At 37.7% G+C, this 21349-nt stretch overlaps 5 protein-coding genes, 1 long non-coding RNA gene and 1 pseudogene across 6 annotated transcripts; 6 read left to right on the forward strand and 1 right to left on the reverse strand.

Moving 5' to 3' along the window:
• The first annotated feature begins 838 nt into the window (after window positions 1–838).
• Window positions 839–1279, forward strand: LOC103872205. Its single transcript, XM_009150541.3, has one exon. It carries the CDS (start codon window positions 839–841, stop codon window positions 1277–1279), a length of 441 nt encoding a protein of 146 aa, XP_009148789.1.
• A 1225-nt stretch (window positions 1280–2504) lies between these two features.
• On the forward strand, window positions 2505–3374 carry LOC103872206 (malate dehydrogenase, chloroplastic-like). Its single transcript, XM_009150542.2, has one exon. It carries the CDS (start codon window positions 2505–2507, stop codon window positions 3372–3374), a length of 870 nt encoding a protein of 289 aa, XP_009148790.2.
• A 2217-nt stretch (window positions 3375–5591) lies between these two features.
• On the forward strand, window positions 5592–8005 carry LOC103871977 (glutamyl-tRNA reductase 2, chloroplastic-like). The gene is made up of 3 exons (XM_009150315.3): window positions 5592–6264; window positions 6357–6598; window positions 6749–8005. Exons 1-3 carry the CDS (start codon window positions 5913–5915, stop codon window positions 7850–7852), a joined length of 1698 nt encoding a protein of 565 aa, XP_009148563.2. The 5' UTR covers window positions 5592–5912; the 3' UTR covers window positions 7853–8005.
• Window positions 8006–8436: 431 nt separating this feature from the next.
• LOC103871978 lies at window positions 8437–12051 on the forward strand. The gene is made up of 13 exons (XM_009150317.3): window positions 8437–8850; window positions 8920–9571; window positions 9662–9788; window positions 9871–9991; window positions 10081–10170; window positions 10250–10546; window positions 10621–10800; window positions 10883–10969; window positions 11059–11130; window positions 11219–11305; window positions 11386–11493; window positions 11581–11649; window positions 11755–12051. The coding sequence occupies exons 1-13, from the start codon at window positions 8623–8625 to the stop codon at window positions 11827–11829; spliced, it is 2193 nt and encodes a 730-aa protein (XP_009148565.1). The 5' UTR covers window positions 8437–8622; the 3' UTR covers window positions 11830–12051.
• A 2405-nt stretch (window positions 12052–14456) lies between these two features.
• On the forward strand, window positions 14457–16607 carry LOC103871981 (protein PARTING DANCERS). The gene is made up of 9 exons (XM_009150318.3): window positions 14457–14658; window positions 15029–15156; window positions 15239–15330; window positions 15398–15493; window positions 15574–15668; window positions 15751–15791; window positions 15882–15965; window positions 16095–16261; window positions 16340–16607. Exons 1-8 carry the CDS (start codon window positions 14592–14594, stop codon window positions 16242–16244), a joined length of 753 nt encoding a protein of 250 aa, XP_009148566.1. The 5' UTR covers window positions 14457–14591; the 3' UTR covers window positions 16245–16261; window positions 16340–16607.
• On the forward strand, window positions 16366–19329 carry LOC103871980 (annotated as a pseudogene).
• Window positions 19272–21325, reverse strand: LOC103871979. The gene is made up of 3 exons (XR_633607.3): window positions 21003–21325; window positions 20768–20813; window positions 19272–20615 (listed from the first exon to the last, which is right to left on the reverse strand). It is a non-coding gene; the product is annotated as an uncharacterized LOC103871979 (long non-coding RNA).
• Between the last annotated feature and the right edge of the window lie 24 nt (window positions 21326–21349).

The raw sequence follows: 21349 nt of genomic DNA on the forward strand, positions 1-21349 counted from the left end.
ATTAACTTTAGGTCCTTTTTTTACAAAACCCAAATTATAAAGACCATTTTATACATAAATACATATAAATGTAACATTATTTAAATTGTATGGATTTCTAATAATAAAATATCTGTCACAAACTAATTTTTTTTTAAAAACAAATTGATAATAGTTTGATAGAAAATTAAAAAAGGAAAAAAAAATAATACTTGCTTCACTATTTTGGTAGATTGATAATTAAAATATTTATAAATAAACTTAACAATATTTGTTAAAAGAAATTTCTTATACAAGTCAAATATATATTAATATATCAAAAATTTATAAAACAAAAAACAAATTATATTTTTCTCAATGGGTTAATAAAAGTCTTTTTGATTTTCAAATACTTTTACTATATTCATTTTATTATATTCTATCCCACTATATATGAGTTACTAGATCTTACGGTTCGACCACAAGTATGATTCGGATATGAAAACTCAATGAAAACATTGTACCGGACTGAAAGAATAATAATAGAACAGCTTTTAAATATTTTAGATATCTAATAATAAATATAAATTCATTTAATATTTGAGTTTACGGTCAAAATCTAGTTAATATATTAAAACCCTATGCGCATCCTGATTATTATACCATTAATATATTAAAACCCTACGCACATGCTGATTATACCATTAATTATTATATCTTGGGACATAACCATCATGCGATTCAGTTTCTACTAACCATTTTAGATGTATCATAATCCTTACCATTAAAGACATGGGAGGTCCTTAGACCTAGAGGAACTAGACAGCCCAGCGCTAAGCACATCTGGTTTAGTGGGGCAACTCCGAAGCATGCTTTTCACATGTGGGTTACTAATTTAAATCGGCTTCCAACTAGAGATAGGTTGTCTGCTTGGGGTATGCAAGTCCCTATTAATTGCTGCATCTGCTCTCTTCACCCTGAATCTAGAGACCATATCATGCTCTCTTGTCCCTATTCGATTACTCTGTGGTCTGAGGTTGCTCGCAGGCTCCGTTGCGTGGTCCCTAACTTCTGCGACTGGGCTGAGCTTATTCGTTGGGCTTGTAGTACATGTCCTACCGCCCCTTCTGTGCTAAGAATGCTTGTGGTGCAGACTCTTCTCTACACGGTTTGGCAGCAGCGCAACAATATGCTCTTCAACCAGACTTTGTCTCCCCCGCTTGTGGCGTTTAAAGACATCAACAGGCAGGTTGTTAACTCCATCACAGCACTGCGGACGAGGAAGAAATTCAGAGCCCTCATGCAGCTTTGGTTAATCTGATCTTATGTGTTTGCTCATAGGTCTTTTTTGGGCTTCTTAGGAACTCCATGATGTCGCTTTGTATCAATCCCCTGTTTTTTACTTTCTTTTTGCCAGGGAATTGATTTTGTATAGGTTAACTACTCATGTAGACTAATCTTCATCATTTATGATATTTACATTCTTAGCAAAAAAAAATAATCCTTACCATTTCCATTTTAGGTCATTACGTTGCTAAACCATACGTTTTTCTATTAACACATCAAACATTAACAAATATAACATCACGCGAGTTGGCCCCCAGGTTTTATTCCAAATAGAAAATTTTGGGACAAGTGTAAAAGCGCAAGGTCCTAAATAGAAATTTAGGTGACAAGAATGCTTTTTATTCTTCGTAGCGTCTCTAACTCAGTAAAGACTCGTTCATAGTGTCTCTCTAAACCCACCACCACTAAAGACTCGTGCTTGCTACTGAAATCGGAAACCCTCTTCATCTCTCATCTTCGTTTTGCAGCGATGAGCACTCTCTCTCTCATAGGTTTCTTTTGAAACTCCTCTTTTCCTTTTAAAGTTTTGTTCTTTACACCCTGACGTACGATTCAATAATCAACCTGTTCTTGTTTACTACATTTACGATTTGATTCGTGTATCATCCATCGTTGGACTCGCACTTACGTAGTTACGTTTGCTATTTGGCTCCCATGAATCGTATGTTCTCGGTCTGGTTTGCGTTTCTTCTCGTGGGTTAGGGTCTTGGTTCTAAAAGGATCTTCTTTTATGTTGAATCCATCGTGCTCATAGAAAGATGGTTACTTGCTTCAGTTCTTCTCGATCTGGTTAACTTGCTTATTTTGTTTGACACATAGACATATTTTTGGTAGATTTCAATTAATTATATGTTTGCACTCATATGAATATCTGTCATGTGGCAGGGGGAAAAATGGCATCCTCTTCTTTCTCAGTTTCTTATTCATCCACAACCAGCTCACTTCCAGTGTTTAGAACATCCCAAGCTGTGGTCTTTAGCTCAACCTCTAAGTTTCACACTCTCACACCAAGGTCTTCCTCGTACGGCAAGTCTCTGTCCACAAAAGCACATGCATCATCTGACAACAAGAAGCTATATGTGGAGAATGTCAATTGTTCATCCAAAGTGACCATTATTGGTTCTTCTCTTGGGATTGGACCGGCTTTGTCAACTTCGCTCAAGAAAAGCCCGTTGGTCTCAACGCTTCGTTTTTACTCAATGGGCAGTGCCGACCCCCTCAAGGCATGTCTCGATGCCACTCTTTCTCAGGATCAGTTCAGTGGGCTGGAGGAAACACTAAAGGACACTAATGTGGTAGTTATTGATACTCCCTTTCCAAAGGCAGAAGGAACCCTTGAAGACAACTTCATTGCCAACGCAATGATGGTGAGAGCATGTGTTGAGGAAGTTGCTGGTCACTGCCCCGACGCTTTCATCATCATTTCAAACCGAATGCTCAACTCAATTGTACCAATTATGTCTGCAGAGGTCTTGAAACAAAGAGGAGTATATGATCCTAAGAAGTTGTTTGGTCTCATGACACCAGAAACTGAGTTGGCAAGAGCTTTTGTTGCTGAGCGATTTGTGCTAGATGTGGAAGATGTGCACGTCCCTGTTATTGGTGGTCATTGCAGCTTAACCGCTCTGCCACTTTTCTCCAAAACGACACCCCATGTCATCTTATACAAGGACGATATCATCTTGTGGACCTCCGAGATCACCTACTCCATAAATAATAGCAGTGAATATCTTGACTACTTTGCAGGAAATCCAGATCGTGAGTACTTTGAAGCCAGAGGAGCAGAACGTTTTGTCTTGTCGTTGCTGCGTGCACTTGGTGGAGCTAATGACATGTTTCAGTGCTGTTTTGTGGAATCCAACATGTTTGACGACATTCCTTTCTTTGGATCAACTGTGAAGCTTGGGAAGAAAGGAGTGGAAGCTATTATTGAGACTGACTTGGAAGGACTCACTGAGTACGAGGTCAAGTCCTTGAAGTATCTCAAAGAAGATCTCATTGAAGACATTGAGAAAGGTATTGAGTTTGCAAAGAATAACTCGGAGGTTTATGAGACAATACTTGTTTAGCTTTTTTGGTTTGTAAGACAATGGTGAGTTTCTTCACGTTTTGTTTTCGTTAAAATCACTGCCACTCATTACATAATCTAGACCATATGAACTATATATTTTAAATGTTTACCCCATAAATTATATGCAAGTGATGAAGTACTACGAAGATTTTAGAACTAAATAGGTGTGTATTCAGAGAGACAACCAGAGCTATGTGGTGATATCAAATTACGTTGCATAGGCTGGGTACTATGTACCATACAACACGAGCCATAGGTGCTGGGGGGTAAAGGCCTGAAAAACGAACAAGGACCGAGATAATGGTTGTAGAGTGAAGACCAAGCAAGTAGACTTGTACAGTTGTATTCTTTGTTGAGTGCAATTTGATTTACCCTATTTCTAGTTTTTTTCCGTGTTATATCTTTCCGTTTTAGTTTGATGAAGTTTGTATCAACGTTCGGGCCGAAAACATATTAGCCGCCCCATTTCTCAGGTTGGAATTTTTTTCGTTTGTTTATAGTAAGAGCAATAATTATTGCAAAGATAAAAAAAAAAAAAACTTGTTAGAAGAACCTCGACTCCACATAGGCTTGGACATATAAACCGAAAACTAAATTGAAATCAAGTGAAAAATCGAATCCGTAATCAAATCAATTTTCACAGATATTCGAACGGTTCCTAGATTTATAGAATAAGAAAATCAAAACCAATCTCAAATCGAGAACTATGGATACCCAGATATTTAAAATATATTTTCTATACCTAAAATAATAATTATATTTAGTTTTAAAATTCTCAAATATTTCAAAACTACAACTTATAAACCAAACTATCCAGAAACTGGATTACTCTAATACTTTTATCATAAATAATTAAAATTATTGAAATGTTTTATCCAAATTATCCTAAATTATCCGGAAAATCAGAAAAATATTGGACACAAAATATTATCAGATATTAGTTGGTTCCTAACATTATAAAATGTTCATTCTTGATGAGGTTTAGTATTTTTTTGTCGCTTTCCTCTTACACCTTTATGCATTGAAGTTATTAAGTATTTATAAAAATTGTGTTATTTTACAATAAAAACTCAATTTTCTTAGGTTTAGAATATAAATTTTCTTAGGTTTAGAATCATATTAGTATTTAGACTATGGTATAAATATATGGTAAAATGATCTCATTTTCATTTTGAGATCAACAATCCATATTGTAAATACTAGGGCTGGACATTTCGGGTATCGGTTTGGTTTGGTTCGGGTATTTCGGGTTTCGGGTATAGTTCGGATAGAGAGTTAGAGGATTCATTTACTATTTTATCTATTTTCGATTCGGTTCGCTTTGGATGGTAAAACTAGGAACTTGAAAATACCCATAAAAAATCAGTTATCATTTGGTTCAGGTAGCTTGGATAGTTCGGATAATTTGGGTAAAATATCAGTTATTTAAGGTAAAACATCAAATAGTTAGGATGATTTAGATAAAAAATTTCGATTATTTTGGATTACTTTAGATATTTCGGGTAAAACTAACCAGATAGTTTCGGATACTTTGAGGTAGTTTGGATACTTTATAATATTTAGATTATTTTCAACTATTTTCAGATACTTTTAATAGTTTTTTTAAATTAAAAATATATATTTAACTATGTTATATGTATATATAATTAATATTTTTATAAATTTGGGTATCCGTTCGGTTTTTGGTTCGGTTCTGATTATTTCGGATATAGAAATATATGAACTGTTTGGATATTTGAGGGTCTGAGTCCGGTTCCAGTTTTTAATATTTCGGTTTGGTTTCGTTTTTTTTTCGCCAAGGCCTAGTAAATACATTACAATATGAGAAAAAGACTAGGATAGCACCAAACCAAGTTTTTGTTCCCAAAGTAGCATTCAAGGCTCAAAATCACAAAAATAGGTAAAGAGGTAAATATACATTTATATTCATTGGGTTAATTAATTCAAACTTTAGGGTTTAGAGTTAAGGGGTGGAGTTTTGAAATTAGGGTTTAAAATTTTATAAAAAAAAAATACTAAAATAAAAAATAAAAAATTTTAAAACAGTTTCAAAAAGTATTTTTAAATTATAAAAGAAAAATTGAATAAAAATTCGAAAAAAAAATTTCAAAAAGAAAATTATAAAAATTTCGAATCTGAAAACATGTAATCTGAAACTATAAAAAAAAATTCTTTTTTTTATTTATTCTGTTTGTTTATTTAATTTAAACCAAGGGTATTAAGGATATTTTACCTTTCAATGAATGTTATTTTTGTGACTTTCTCCTTCTAGTGCTATTTTTGAGATATAAACTTTAAAAGGTGCTATTATTGACAATTGCTCTTACAATATGAAAGTATCTTTTTTTCTGGTCAAACAATATGGAAGGATCTTTATAATCAAAAACACATATTAATTTTTAATATATTTTTCTTAGAAGATCCAGAAGCGCGGGTCATAAATTTTCGTAGCAAGCTACGTATTATATGGGCCTAACAGTTAAAGCCCAATGTCGAGTTGTCATAATCTAAGGTGAGCCATTTTACGGCCCGACCGATGTACTCGATACGTAAAGTCGTAAACCGCTACGAACGATTCTTGTCGAAATCTTCTGTTTGTCGTCTGTGTGAACCGATCGACGTAGAGCTAGCGGATACATGTTCGTTTCCCTCTTCAAATCGCACTCTGTCTGAGATTAAAATCAAGGCTATGGCGGTTGCTAGTGCGTTTGGTTTCAACCAGATGATGTCATCGAAACATCATAATAATCCATCATCCTCTTCTCCGATTGTGTTAGGCACTCGTGCTTTTCCGACGAACAACAAGACAACTGGAGGTCTGATCCGTTGCGAGCTTTCTTCATCAAGCGTCTCGGCTCTGCAGCAGCTTAAGAAGTCCGCCATTGACAGTAACCAATCTCTCTGCCTTGGACGTTTAGTGTCCTGATTGCGTTTGAGTTTCTGATAGGTGTACTCTCTCTCTCTCTCTCTCTCTCTGCAGGATACACAAAGGAGAGAAGCAGCATTGTTGTGATTGGTCTTAGCATCCACACTGCTCCTTTAGAGATGCGTGAGAAGCTTGCCATTCCTGTTGCTGAATGGCCTCAGGCTATCTCTGAGTTGTGCGCTTTGAATCATATTGAAGAAGCTGCTGTTCTCAGCACCTGTAACCGGATGGAGATCTATGTCTTGGCTCTCTCTCACCACCGTGGTGTCAGAGAAGTCACTCTATGGATGTCCAAGGTTTTTTTTTTTTTTTTTTCTTGTGTCTTGTTTCGATGTGTTTTGGGCATAAAATGACAAGCTTTGATAATTATTCAACGTGACAAAGTTTATAGCTTTGATGACCCTGTTACAGTAATGCTGACATGAAATGCTATTTGCTTTTGGCAGAGAAGTGGAATCCAAGTTTCTGACATCTGTAAGCATTGGTTTCTGTTGTACAACAAGGACGCCACGCAACATCTGTTTGAAGTCTCAGCTGGTCTGGACTCTCTTGTCCTAGGGGAAGGTCAGATACTCTCACAGGTTAAACAAGTTAGAGAGAAACTACGCAATGGGTTTGGTATGGTTATCCCTGGGCTGTTTGAAAAGGCTATCACCGCTGGGAAGCGTGCCAGAGCAGAGACAGGTATCGCCTCCGGGGCTGTTTCCGTTAGCTCTGCTGCCGTCGAGCTTGCTCTCACCAAGCTTCCACCTGGATCTGCATCGTCTGCTACGATGTTGGTCGTTGGTGCAGGAAAGATGGGGAAGCTTGTAATCAAGCACCTGGTTGCTAAAGGTTGCACTAGAATGGTGGTTGTGAACCGAAGCCAAGAGAGAGTTGCAGCTATCCAAGAGGAGTTTCCATCTGGTGTTGAGATCATTTATAAACCTCTTGATGAGATGCTAGCTTGTGCTGGAGAAGCCAACGTGATTTTCACTAGCACAGCATCTGAGACACCATTGTTCTTGAAGGAACACGTTGAGTCTTTCCCTCTTCCTGCTGATGCGAGGCTCTTTGTTGATATCTCTGTTCCTAGAAACGTTGGATCTTGTGTTGCTGAATTAGACTGTGCACGTGTTTGCAATGTGGATGACCTCAAGGAAGTTGTTGCTGCCAACAAAGAAGACAGGGCGAGGAAGGCAATGGAAGCTCAGGATATAATAATAGAGGAATCTAAAAAGTTTGAAGCGTGGTGGGACTCGCTGCAGACGGTTCCAACAATCAAGAAACTGAGAAGAAAAACAGATAGAATCAGAGCTGATTCGGTTGTAAAGTTCATGTCGAAATATGGAAAAGACATGGACAAGAAGACGAAGGAAGCAGTAGAGGATCTAACCAGAGCTATGGTGAACAAGATCCTCCACGGTCCAATGAAACATTTGAGATGCGATGACACTGAGAACAGACCGCTGCCTGAGACGCTAGAGAACATGGAGGCTCTCAACAGAATGTTTGAACTCGAACTAGAGTTACTCGAGGAGAAGATCAGAGCAAAGATGGATCAAAAATAGAGAGAGAGGCATCCTCTTTTTTTTAGGTACGTAGAAGTCAGAAGACACGCCTTTGTTATAAAACAAACTTGAGTAGAAAGTGAACATGTCCTCATTGATGTCTTTGATGACAAGTAAGCCACAATTATTATTATTACTTTTTTTTTTGACATAGCCACAATTTTTTTTTTTATGTTTGCCTTTAACAAAGAGAAAGACAAGCTATTTCTCTGTGAGAAATATCGTATCTAGGGGATTCAAAATTTATAGCATTATATATACATATATTTTTTTATACGATATTTGTATTTACTAATTCCCGGACAACCACTTAATCATATAATGCGTGTTCACAAACTTACACACCTACGCTATTAATTTAGTTCTCCAAACAGCTTCTTATGGGCCTCGCTAACCAAATTAAGTGGGCCTAGCTTCGTTTCTTGAGGGAATATACGCCGTTTATACTAGAAAGAAGACCAGTGGTTGACGTTCATGATAAAGAAAACGACTAGCAGTTTACCTCTAAAACTAAAGAACAGAAAGACGTTAATGCAATGGCTTGGTCATTGCTTCATCAACCACGTGTCTTTCCACCACTGGTAGAACCAGTAAGCGAAAATATGCATAAGCTAAACCGATAAAGCTCCTCCTCCTTCCGCCATAGCCCCACTCTCCTCTGTACTTCTTCACACAGAGCTCGAGCCAGTCACTCGAGTTAAAACGAAATTCTAGATTTTGATCGAACCCATGATTCTAGCTCGGAGAAATTAGAATCATAATCGGGAAAAATGGACGTTATCGCCTTATCCTCATCCGCTTCAGCCGCCGTATCTATCGCCGGAAGCTTCCCGTTGTTTACTTCTAGTGTTGGAGTGAGAAGAAACGTACAAGCTAAGCACAAGAGGGTTGTAGTCTCTGCTTCGAAAAGGGAAGAGCCGAAGCTGAGCGAATGGGATCAAATGGAGCTCAAGTTCGGGCGCTTACTCGGAGAAGACCCCAAACTGACTTTAGCCAAGGTGAGAGATTTTTCTCTATAAAGTGATGATGATATGATTGTTGTTAATGGGTGAGAAATGATGAAACAGATTGTGGCTAGGAAAGTGAATCCAGAAGCTTCGTTTGTTGAAGTTGAGAAGTCTTTTTACAAGAACAAGGGTAAGCTTCCTGACATTGAATCGATTCCTTTGGATTGGTCAAAGGAAGATACGAAGACGAAGAAGAAACCCACTTCACTTGATGGGTTGAATTTGGTGAAGCCAGTTCCTAGAGACGGTGTTAAGTTCGAAGCTTCGGATAAGCCGGTGGTGAAAAGGCCAAACTTTTCTCTGAAGAAGCCATTGGATGCTGCTGCTGCTCCTCCAGTTGCTGCTACTCCTCCGAAAAGGACGTTGCCTAATGTTATTCTGAGAAAGCCGAGTTCGTATTATGTGAGTAATGACGAGGAGGATGAGTCTAAGCTGCGGTTGAAACGCAACCTGACATTGAAAATGAAGAATGATAGGGAGAATGAGAGGTTTAGTGACATGACGCTGTTGAGAAAACCGGAACCAGTGAGTGTGAATGCGGAGGAAGATAAGGTTCTAAGTGATGGATTAACTATGGAGGAAGGAGAACAAGAAGATGTAGTATACTCGGAGTATACTCTTTTAGAGAAGCCAGAAGCGAGGCCTGAGCCTGAGAACGTAGAGGAAGAAGCTGTGGAGGTGCCTGAGATTGAAGATACATCAGTTCCAACTGGTAATTGATAGAGACAAGACTAAAGCTTTTTTTTTTTTTAACAGATACTCTAACATGGAGCTGATTCATATGCTTGTTTTCTTAATCAAGAAATGCAGCTTGAGAGCGATACATCATCAGATTCCTCTGAGGAGGAAACCATTAACAGTGATCCAGTCGGGATAACTCCAGTTTCTCAGACCACCGTGGAAGCATCTTTACAAGGGAAACCACAAAGGTTCTTTCCGGTTTAGTGTCTTGATGAGTTCTTTCTTTCACATTTCTTCTCATTTTGACTTGGCTGGTTCAAATTGTTATAGATTAGACCCGTCTTCCGCAGAGCCATCAGTTTCAAACAGAGGACAACCAGTAACCTTGAACCAAGAAGGCAGTCAGGTCTCTATTGAGCTCAAGGGACCTCCTACGAGATCTTCCTTGGAGGTTTTAGAACGAACACTCTTTTCACTAAATGTTTGTTCTTCATAAGATAAGAGTGCAAATCATAAGCTCGTCTTGTATGAATTTGATAGGAAAGTGACTGGATTAAGGCAGAGTCTCTAGTTAAGACAGAGCTACGAGCTGATGTTGAGCTAATAAGCTCCAGCACTAGAGGATTTGCTGTAAGTAAGACCTGCACTCATTTCTAGTTTAAGGTTTCATCTCCTTTTTGGTTATTAACTCAGTTTCTCTTCTTTACAGGTTTCCTATGGATCTCTGATTGGATTCTTACCCTACCGGAACCTAGCAGCAAAATGGAAATTTCTCGCGTTTGAATCATGGTTGAGAAGAAAAGGTGTAGATCCATCATTGTACCGACAAAACCTTGGAGTAATTGGAGGTCAAGATGTTAAAGCTCCATCTCCAGATGCAAGCTTAGCAGCTTCCGAAGTTGGTAATGCAGTCAATGGAGAAGTTTCTTCTGATATGAAGCTGGAAGATCTTCTTATGGTGTATGACAGAGAGAAGCAGAAGTTCCTATCTTCTTTTGTTGGCCAGGTTTGATCCAAAAAAACATCTAAAATTTTTAGTATGTACATGAAATGCTTACCTCTTTCCCCTACTCAATGCAGAAAATCAAAGTGAATGTGGTAATGGCTAATAGAAACTCAAGGAAGCTTATATTCTCGATGAGGCCAAGAGAAAATGAGGAGGAAGTTGAGAAGAAACGAAACCTGATGGCTAAGCTTCGTGTTGGGGATGTTGTGAAATGCTGCATCAAGAAAATTACCTATTTTGGTATTTTCTGCGAGGTATGTAGTACCTTCTTGGCTAATAGACCCTCAAGAACAGAATCCAGATTGTTGTTGAAACCTAAATGTTTTGTGGAAACAGCTAGAAGGTGTCCCTGCATTGATTCACCAATCAGAAGTTTCATGGGATGCCACTTTAGACCCTGCTTCATATTTCAAAATCGGTCAGGTAATATCTCGAAATATCATTTTAAAACGTTTCTAAGAAATGAAACTGTTTGATAAATGTTTTTTTTTTGTTGTTGTTGGTGTAATAAGATTGTGGAGGCGAAAGTGCACCAGCTAGATTTTGCTCTTGAACGTATCTTCTTGTCACTAAAAGAAATCACGGTGAGAGAGAGATCTGTAATAAGTCTCCCTTGTAAAAATATGTTTCTCATTTGATATAAATCTAAACCCTATCGATGTATTTATGCAGCCTGATCCTCTAACAGAAGCCTTAGAGTCTGTAGTTGGTGATAATGACCAGTTGGGAAAGTTACAAGCCGCAGAGCTTGACGCTGAGGTAATTAAAAGATCTTCTGTGACCATGTGATGTCAAACCATTATTTAACAGGTTTCTGAGAAAGTTTATTCCCTCTGCAGTGGCCTGATGTGGAGTCTCTAATCAAAGAGATGGAAATGGTTGAAGGAATCCAATCTGTTTCAAAAGGTCGTTTCTTCTTGAGCCCTGGTCTTGCTCCTACGTTTCAGGTACACAATTTTAACACACAAAATCATTCAAAATAATAATAACCCTTTTTTGAATAGTTGAGTTTATTGAACAATGTTTCTGTGTAGGTTTACATGGCGCCAATGTTTGAGAACCAATACAAACTGCTTGCTCGAGCTGGTAACAGAGTGCAAGAGGTAAAGAAAGAAACATAAAAAAAGAACTACTAAATCTTATTTGTCTTGATTTATTATGAACCTTGGATAATTCAGTTTTCTTGGACTTTTTTTATTTGATTGCAGCTAATTGTGGAAGCATCGTTGAGCAAAGAAGAGATGAAAACTACAATCATGTCTTGCACCAACAGAGTAGAATGAGAGAATATAGATGAATGAATGATTACTGCTGTTTTGTTTCATTCTTCAAAGTGGGTCTCACCCTAAAGACTTGTGTAGTAATATGTACAAGAACAATAAATGATTTCTAGTGTAAAATTTTCTGAGTATTTGTGATGTGAAAAGGTAGAACCTGAGAAAAATGTAGGCTGTTGTTCTTGCGGAAACAAAGGAAACGTAAAAGCCGAGTTATAAACATTGAAATTTGAAATTTGTTGACTACTTTGGTCGTTGGGAATGTGATAAGGTAACGTGTGAGATAATATACAAGTTGGATATATTTGTTTAAAGTTATATCATGTAGATGCAATCATTATCGTACACAATTTTTTTTTATCACACACAATTTGATTTGTCAAAAACAAATTCTGGTGAAGAAGATGCCAAATAAAATGTATTATAACTTTGATATGAATATTATATGTATTGTATTTATATATTAGTACTGTTGTGAGTATATAATTTGCTGGCTAAGAGCATCTCCAACCCATTGCTATTTTCACTTCTATAATAGCATTTAGAGGTGAAATTGCTCCAACCCACCTCTATTTCTTTCTCTATAATAGAGATCTCTATATTTTCTTCTATTTATAGAGGAAGAAATAGCATTCCTCTATTTTTTACTCTATATGTAGAGATCTCTATTTTAGAGAAATACATTGGAGTAAAACCCACCTCTATTATAGAGTTCCTCTATTTTAGAGGTAAAAATAGAGAAATACATTGGAAGATGGTCTAAGTTAAATTAACAAATGATAGAAGAAGTCAACGAGTGAAAGAGCGTCGCCTGTGCTAACGGATGTTCCACGCGAGCACTCCATCGATCCCATGGGATAGGTTTACATAAGTACCCTTCTATTCGATGTAGGTCGTGTGTGAAAACGACAAATACATCCTCGCATATTAATTCAATCATATAAACAAAACAAAATTACATAATTATTATTTTTCTTTAAAAACACATAATTAGATTTCTTATATTATTAGAAATTCAGAATGAGAAAATTAGAACAAAACAAGTTATCCATACAGTCCGAGAAAAATAATATTCAGAAATATATAATTACTAAAAATACATAAAACTATGTACCGTATATATCATTAGACCAGCTGAAATTCATAATCTACCAAAGTCTACTTAAGTATCTATTTCTAACACGTAAAGGCTGGTTTCGACTTTTCACAGTTTGCCTCGAGTATTTTATTATACCACAAGTCCATCATGAACATGCATCGTCTTGTACTATTTTAATATAAATCTCTGCCTAAGTAGTCGGATCTTAATCAAAGAGACCAAAACCTCAGAGAGAAAGAGAGTAAGAAAAAAGAGAATGAAATCTTGGAGGCAGAGTATATCATCATCTCTAATCATCTTCATCCTATTTTTAGGCGGACTCCATCTCTCATATGGCCGCCATATTGGTAGGACGAAGACTCCGATGCACTCAACGGCGGAGTTCTACGAATTCTGGAGGAGAAGATTTGCCGAAGAGAGAATGTTAACGGTGGTGCACTCCGGTGATAAGAAAGACCTTATTTATGGAGTTTCCGGCAGAGAAGCTCCTGCCGGACCAAACCCGCTTCACAATAGATAGAATCGTTTTTATGTGTAGAAACTTAGCACAATTATTTTGCTTCATATATATATTACTATATTTTAGTCTCCAGTTTCTCAATATCTTTTGCTTGTATTTCATTATAGGATTGTAACCACGGTAAATGAATACTTATTACGTATATTGTTTTCTCGTTTTTTTTTCACAGTTTTGTTTTATGAACAGTAATATTCAATGGTTTGAGTATTGTGATTTTCTTGGTCAATAGATTCAATCTCTATCATGTTAGTTGACAGGGTTTAACATATTAATAGTGTCTAAGTCCAAATTAAATCATATGCTTGTTTTTCTCAAGAGGTGTCTTAGTTTTTCATCCGCATGTATCTTAATTTGTTCACAATGCAAGGTCTATTTTATTCACATGAAATTTTTTGTTCTGAGCCTCCTATTTATAAGATGATTTTGACTATGAAATATGATAGATGTGAGATTAGATTTATTTTCTGGCATTTAATCAGGCAAAACAGAATGCTTTTCAAATTTTAGATTCAAAAAGTTATATCTAGACATATTACAATTAATTAGTTGGAACGAAACTATACTTTTTATTTTCAGCGTTCAAAAGAAGGTTTAAAGGCTTCTATATTCAGGTCTGGGGTTCGAACTCCAGACAACGCAATTTTTACAGGAAGAAGTCTGAGTTTCAATTCCCGGAGAAAGTAAATTATGTAGAAAATTAGAGAAAATGCTTATATGAGATCTTTAACATGGCGCAAGGAGTACCGTCAGGAATTGATCTCATAGAGCTACTCAGGATGATACAGTCAGACGTGAATCTTCATAAAACATGTAGAATTGTCGGATGTAATATCGTCTATCTAATGTTTTTCATCATTTGTAATAGCATAATTAACTAAACAAAAAAAACGTTCAAAGGTTTATTATGAACGCACTATTAAAGTCAAAACATATTGTACAAGTCAATCGTACCAAAAGAATAATACTTTTAACAAAAATTTAACTTTATTTAATAAATAAGTGAGTAAATAAACATCCTTTTCATCAACCGCCAAATAAATTTACCATCTCCAAAATAAACAAATGACCACCATAATTCAAATTCAGTTTCCTTTCCCATCGTTCGCCAAATTTTGCCTCCGTCTTCAAAAAAGTCTCTGAGATTCGTCGATGGCGACTTCGGGATCAAGCCACAGTCCCTCCACAGATCAACCTCCGCCATCTCTCCCGAATTTAGGTACTCACTTCTAGCTGAGCTTACTCCATCACTATAGTCTCTAGGGGTTTGCTATTGTTGGCGTCGATTCGTCAGACGAGACACCATACCTCCCCCTTCTATATACACTCACTCACGAATCGAATCGAATCGGATCTGAGAATCACTAACCGCTTACTTCGTTATGATTAAACTCCCTATCCCCTCCGTCATTAGCCGATATGTGTGTTCGATTGCTCCGATCGAATCGAATCTAGGGATTTACTCAATTTCTATAATCACTCTTGCATTCCAGGGCCGTTAGATTGCAATTTCATAGCTCATTGACACTAGAATCCGTAGATTATACACCAGAATGCGTTTTATATGTAATGTTGTTGATGTATGTCAGGGAGTGCTGCTGGTGTTTGTATAATGAGCAATGCGTGGAAGGATGAGCAGCACCCTTCCCTGATCAGTTTCATATCAGCGTATCTCAGCTCAAACTCTTTGAGGCTTAACTTTGTCTCCATCTCCCCTGTAATGTACCCCTTCCCCTCTCCTTAGACGATTCAATCTAAGGTAGTAGCTAAAGAATCACTTGCTTTTTGGTTTGCGGTAGGATCTGATCTTCAATTGTGGAGGCGTGTCTATTGCTTTTGTTTTTGTGACAAAGTGGGATGATTGTTGCAATGTTGGCTCCTTCTTCAACAGGTTATTACTTTCAACTCTGGTCTCCTATTATTAGTCTGTCTTTTTTCTGATTTATTTGTCTCTGCAGAGTCAAGAGGCTGAAAACGCAGTTTGCGCGACTTTACGTTGTTGCCACACTTTCAACTAAAGAACAGAATGATTCTTTCATAAGATCTTACTTCCAGTGAGTGGCCTAGACGTCTTATTACTTTTGCATGTATTTGTCTTTGCTGAAAATGAAGCTGGATGATTCTTTTCAATTAGATATGAGATGGAGTTTGGGAAACCTGCGTTTGTACTAGTCACTGATGCTGAGATGGGATTCGAGAAGATTGTTAAGTTTTCTCAGTCTCGCGGGAGTAAGTAAAACTCATCGTTTAGTGTTAGTTAGATATACTCTTACCGCTTTTTCTGATCAACTGAGTGAAACTTGAGCTGCAGTGTGCAAGCAACAGAAGGTGGCGTCTAAGGTCAAGGTTGAGGTAGGTCTTCAAAGACCCCCTCGTTGTTAAGAATCTTTTTCAGTATTTGATTTGACGACCTCTAAATCTTTTTTTTCCTGTCATGTGAAGAGAAAGCGAGCTGTCCAGGATACAGACACGTTCATCAGAGTTCTCACATCCATACCCAACATTGACAAACATGATGCAAACTCGGTGATGTTTTACTTTTCAAGCAATAAAACTTCCATTTTTGATTCTTACTTAACACTCTTACCTTGTGCGTGTGTGATTCTAACCGCTTCACGATTAGTCCTGCTTACGCATGTCACCTTTTGGTTACAGCTATACCAAGCTATCGGTTCAATCGACGCAACCGCTAAAACATCCAAAGAAGACATACTAGCAAACACAGATCTCTCAGCCGACAAGACTGATATCCTCTGCAGGTTTTTCCAGGATCCCGAGTTCTACCTCAGTCCCAGATTCAACTGATGACTGCGAAAGCAACTGTGAGATCACAAGTCTTGGCTGAATATAAAACTTCATAGCGTCTTAGAACTTAACCATATTTTTCTTGGCCGTAACAGTTTCCGAACGTACCACTCAAGGACTTCATACTTCTCTGCTACAATTACAATACATGCTACATGAGCCACTACCGGGTATGTTAAATGATTCACTTCTTCACCTCGGTAACAATAACAACACGGGTCATCAAATTTTATAGTAAAGTTAGCCTAGGTCTATTAAGATAATGTCCATTAGACAACCAGTGCAAATAATGTTGATGGTACAACGTCATTATCCAACTTGTAGCGTCATGCCATATCAGTAAAAAAAATGATGATTAGTGAATGACAGTAATATTACATAAAACTTCAGAGATTTACCAGAAAAAGAAAACAATAACTATGTTGTCAAATTACCCCATGGATTTGGTAATCACTATGTTTCAACATTAACAAAAATAGACCAAAAAGACAAAACTCACGATCAATACGTCGTAACTGACAATTGAGGAATCAAAGGCATCATCATATCTCAACGAGAACCATCACTTTGTCATTATCATCAGTGCCGCTTTTGTATAGAAACCAACAAAAACATCCTTGTGCGTTCTTATCAACTTGTAAAAGAAAGCTACAAAACTCATTAAATATGAGCCCAACTTTCTTGTGTCTTCTTCCTTCTGTCCCTTTCATCCTCTCTGTTTGCTGCGATATCTCCCTTCTCTTATCTAGAAAGGATAGTTTAAAGTGCAGAAAGATTTGAAATCGGTAAGTGGGTTCTTTGATAACTTCTTTTGTCGAATTTGTGGAAATGGATTCTTCCATGGAGCAGAACATTCTTGTTACTGGTGGTGCTGGGTTCATCGGGACACATACTGCTGTTCAGCTTCTGAAAGAGGGTTTTAAGGTTTCCATCATTGATAATCTTGATAACTCTGTTCTCGAAGCTGTCGATAGGGTTAGGGAGCTCGTTGGTCCTGATCTCTCCAAGAAGCTCGAGTTTATTCTGGTAAGTATTACTTCTCTTGCTTTGATTTGGTTTAGAGAAATTGTACTTCTGCTTGCTTGGTTTGACGAGGCTCAGTGAGTGCTGATTTTGTTTAGAGCCTAGCTTGAGTTCGAAACAGAGAGTTCATGCAAATAATCTGAATTTATTTTCTCTGTCTGGTTCACAAGAACAAATGGACGAACTGTAGCATCTTTCTGTGACCTTTAGACTTGTAGTTGTTTGCTTTTATAACTTTGTTTGTCGGTTAAAAGTTCGGTGTTGGTTGATTACAGGGTGATCTAAGAAACAAAGAGGATATTGAGAAACTCTTTTCCAAGCAGAGGTATGTTATTGTTAGATTCTTACCTTCAAAGTTTGCAATTGTTTTAGGTGAATTGTGCCTGGCTTGATTTCGTTTTCTTTTTCTTGTGAGGTATCAGATTTGATGCCGTGATCCATTTTGCGGCTCTTAAAGGTGTGGGTGAAAGCGTTGGCATCCCTCGCCGCTACTATGACAATAATTTGGTCGGAACAATCAATCTATATGAGACCATGTCAAAGTACAACTGCAAAATGGTTAAATAGGATTCTACAACTTCATGAGTGTTTTATACTGCACTTCCTAAGTGTTTATTTCATCTTTTACTTCTTTGTTCTGTTGTACATCGGTGTGTTGTTGGAGTATACAGATGGTGTTTTCATCATCTGCGACCGTTTATGGAGAACCTAAGAAAATTCCATGCGTGCGTGGAAGACTTTCAATTAAAAGCCTTAAATCCTTATGGTCGTACTAAGGTAAATATTAATCTTGAGCACATCTGAATTTCGAGATTTTATCAATATGTCTCTCTTTATCCAAGTTCCCGTCTTTTCCTCTCTTTGTTGTGGATCCATAATATTGAAAGGTGGCTCAATTCTAGCTGATGCATTGAGATTTTCCTAAACCTTGCTTGACGCAAGAACCGTTTACTAAGCCTAACAAAGATAACAATGCCGAGTCTGTAAAAACCTTTCTCTTGTGCAGCTGTTTCTTGAAGAAATAGCTAGAGATATCCACAGAGCGGAACCAGAGTGGAGAATTGTTTTGCTGAGGTACTTCAACCCTGTGGGAGCACATGAAAGTGGAAGAATTGGTGAGGATCCAAAGGGAATCCCCAATAACCTCATGCCTTATATCCAACAAGTGGCTGTGGGACGTCAACCTGAGCTCAATGTCTATGGACATGACTATCCCACCAAGGATGGTAGTGCGGTAAAATTCCTGATGCCTGGTCAAAAAGCTAGAATTGGATGAGTTTTTATCAATTTAGTAATGTTAAAAGGGATGTTTGGAACAGGTAAGAGACTACATCCATGTGATGGATTTGGCAGATGGACATATCGCTGCGCTAAGGAAGCTATTTACTGATCCGAAGATTGGTAACTATCTCAGAAAAACAACTGTGAAAAAGAGTTCAGTTTTGTTTTGATGGATTCATCTCAAAGATGTGCTGTAAATATCAGGCTGTACTGCTTACAATCTGGGTACTGGAAGAGGAACCTCTGTGTTAGAAATGGTTGCAGCCTTTGAAAAAGCTTCCGGCAAGGTAAACAACATAGCTAGTGAAATCAGAAGGGTAATATAATATTTTGTGTTTAAAAATGGTTGAAACGTATAACACATTTGCAGAAAATACCTATGAAGCTCTGTCCGAGAAGGCCAGGAGATTCAACGGTAGTTTATGCTTCAACAGAGAAAGCTGAGAAAGAACTTGGGTGGAAGTAAGCTTACTCTATCCACCATTAACGATTAGCTTTAGCCTTTAGGGGTAAAATATTGATTTGATTTAAATTGTAATTAGGGCAAAATACGGAGTGGATGAGATGTGCAGGGATCAATGGAATTGGACAAACAACAATCCATGGGGTTACCAGAAGAAGCTTTGAATGTACTCTCTCTGTTTTCTATTTAGTTACCACTTCTTATCACTCAATATAAAAGAAAAGTGTTAATACACCATATAGTGTTTGCTTTATCTTCCATGTATGAAATATGCTTTTTTTTTTTAATTTAACACCACAAGAAAAAGGAAATATGATATATAACAATTTCTGCTGAACATGTATATAATAATAGTATATAAAATAATTGAAGATATATATATTACACAATCAGGCGGCTGTCGTGTCTTGGATCCGTCTTCTCGCTCTCTCTCGTGTATGAAGGGAAAAGGTGTGATTCGGGGATGCAGTAGTCGTAGTGAATTGGAGTCGAAGAAGGAGGAGGAGTGTGGGTTATTGTCGCTGCCAGATGATGTGGCTTTGGAGTGCCTGTCTAAGGTGTCAGACTGGACCTGGTGGCCTTAGCCACGGTTTCCAGGAGCCACCGGTTTGTGGCAGAGTCCCGCGATCTCAGGGCCATGAGATATCGGCTGGGTAAGTTGGAGCCATATATGTACGTATATATGCACATGTATCCAGAAGATCCATGCCCAAGGTGGTTCGTCCTCCACCCCCCTGCAACATCGGCTCAAACCGGTGCACCATTCGAGCTTCTTGCATCCGGCTCCACTAGCCGGATCCTGCTTCGTGAAGACGGCTTGGGGGTCTATTGTATCGGTGGACTCATGAACGACGGCAAGCCCACATCGGAAGTCACGTTTTTTAGTGCTATCGATCACTTAGTTTACCGAGCTACCCCCATGAAGATGGCTCGAAGCGGAGCATCCGCAAGTTTGATAGACAAGAAGATATAAGTGTTTGGAGGGTGCTGGGATGTCGCTAATTCCTCAAACTGGGTAGAGGTATATGATATGGAAACCGGAACGTGGGAGTTTTTGTTTGTGATTACGCCCAAGATGCCCCTCAACATCCAACAAAGTTTTTGTTTCTATTCCATCTTTTGATTGCAACATGTTATCACAAACCAAGTCGTGTTTCTATTTACTACAAAGAAACTGGTAAAACAAAAACCACTTGTTCAACGTTTCCTTAGTTATAAATTATAATCATGTCAATCTTTTAATGGATCATTGGTATCATTCAAAATCAAGAGCTAGATCTGAGAGTGTGGGGGTTCGTTTGTCTTAATACTTATGTAATGCATTGATTGTTTGGGACAATAAATTTAGTTCTGTTCTGTATTAGTTTGACGTCTTAATTTGTGTTCTGAACTTTCTTCGTGAAATTCAAGAAGAGAATAACAAGACCAGGCTCGCTTATGAAGCTAAATTAGCTGAAGCAAATGCTCTGGTTGCTAGTGTTACCGGTATATCTTCTGATGTGGAAAGTAAGATTTACTCTGCTGAAAGCAAACTCGCAGAGGCAACTAGGAAGAGCTCTGAGCTGGAAATGAGATTGAAGGAAGTAGAGACTCGTGAGAGGGTCCTGCAACAAGAGCGGCTTTCATTTGCTAAAGAATAAACATAGATATTCGTTATACGACTGTAATATTTAAAGCTTTTTGTTAGTCTAACTTGTATCTTTTGCAACACAAGCGAGAATCATATGAAGAGACATTCCACAAGCAAAGAGAGTACCTTCATGAATGGGAGAAAAAGCTTCAAGAAAAAGAAGAATCAATGCCTGAATCAAAGAGAGGAAAAGGTTAATGAAAAAGAAAATAACTTGAAGTTGAAAGCAAAAGAACTTGAAGAACGAGAGAGAGAGAGAGAGAGAGATTGCTTCAATGTCAAAGTGTAAGGAAACTGAAGAGAATTTGAGTAAGCGATTGCAAGAATTGACTGCAAAAGAGAAAGTGAGTTTGTAACTTACTGAACATTGCATCTTTAGACCCTTGTTTTATATCCAACAAGATTGCTGTGGCAGAATTGGTGAGGATCCAAAGGGAATCCCCAATAACCTTATGCCTTATATCCAACAAGTGGCTGTGGGACGTCTACGGACATGACTATCCTACCGAGGATGGCAGTGCGGTAATTCTAAATCAGATCTCTAAATACCTCGCTCTCTGATGCTTGATGAAAAAGCTAGCTTTGCACGGCTTTTTATTATAATAATAAAGTAATGAATTGTCATTTTAGTAAGCTAAAAAGGATGTTTGAAACAGGTAAGAGATTACATTCATGTGATGGACTTCGCAGTGTACACGTCATCTAGTG

This window comes from Brassica rapa, chromosome A06 (assembly GCF_000309985.2).
Source record: "Brassica rapa cultivar Chiifu-401-42 chromosome A06, CAAS_Brap_v3.01, whole genome shotgun sequence".
In the NCBI taxonomy this organism is placed as follows: domain Eukaryota; kingdom Viridiplantae; phylum Streptophyta; class Magnoliopsida; order Brassicales; family Brassicaceae; genus Brassica; species Brassica rapa.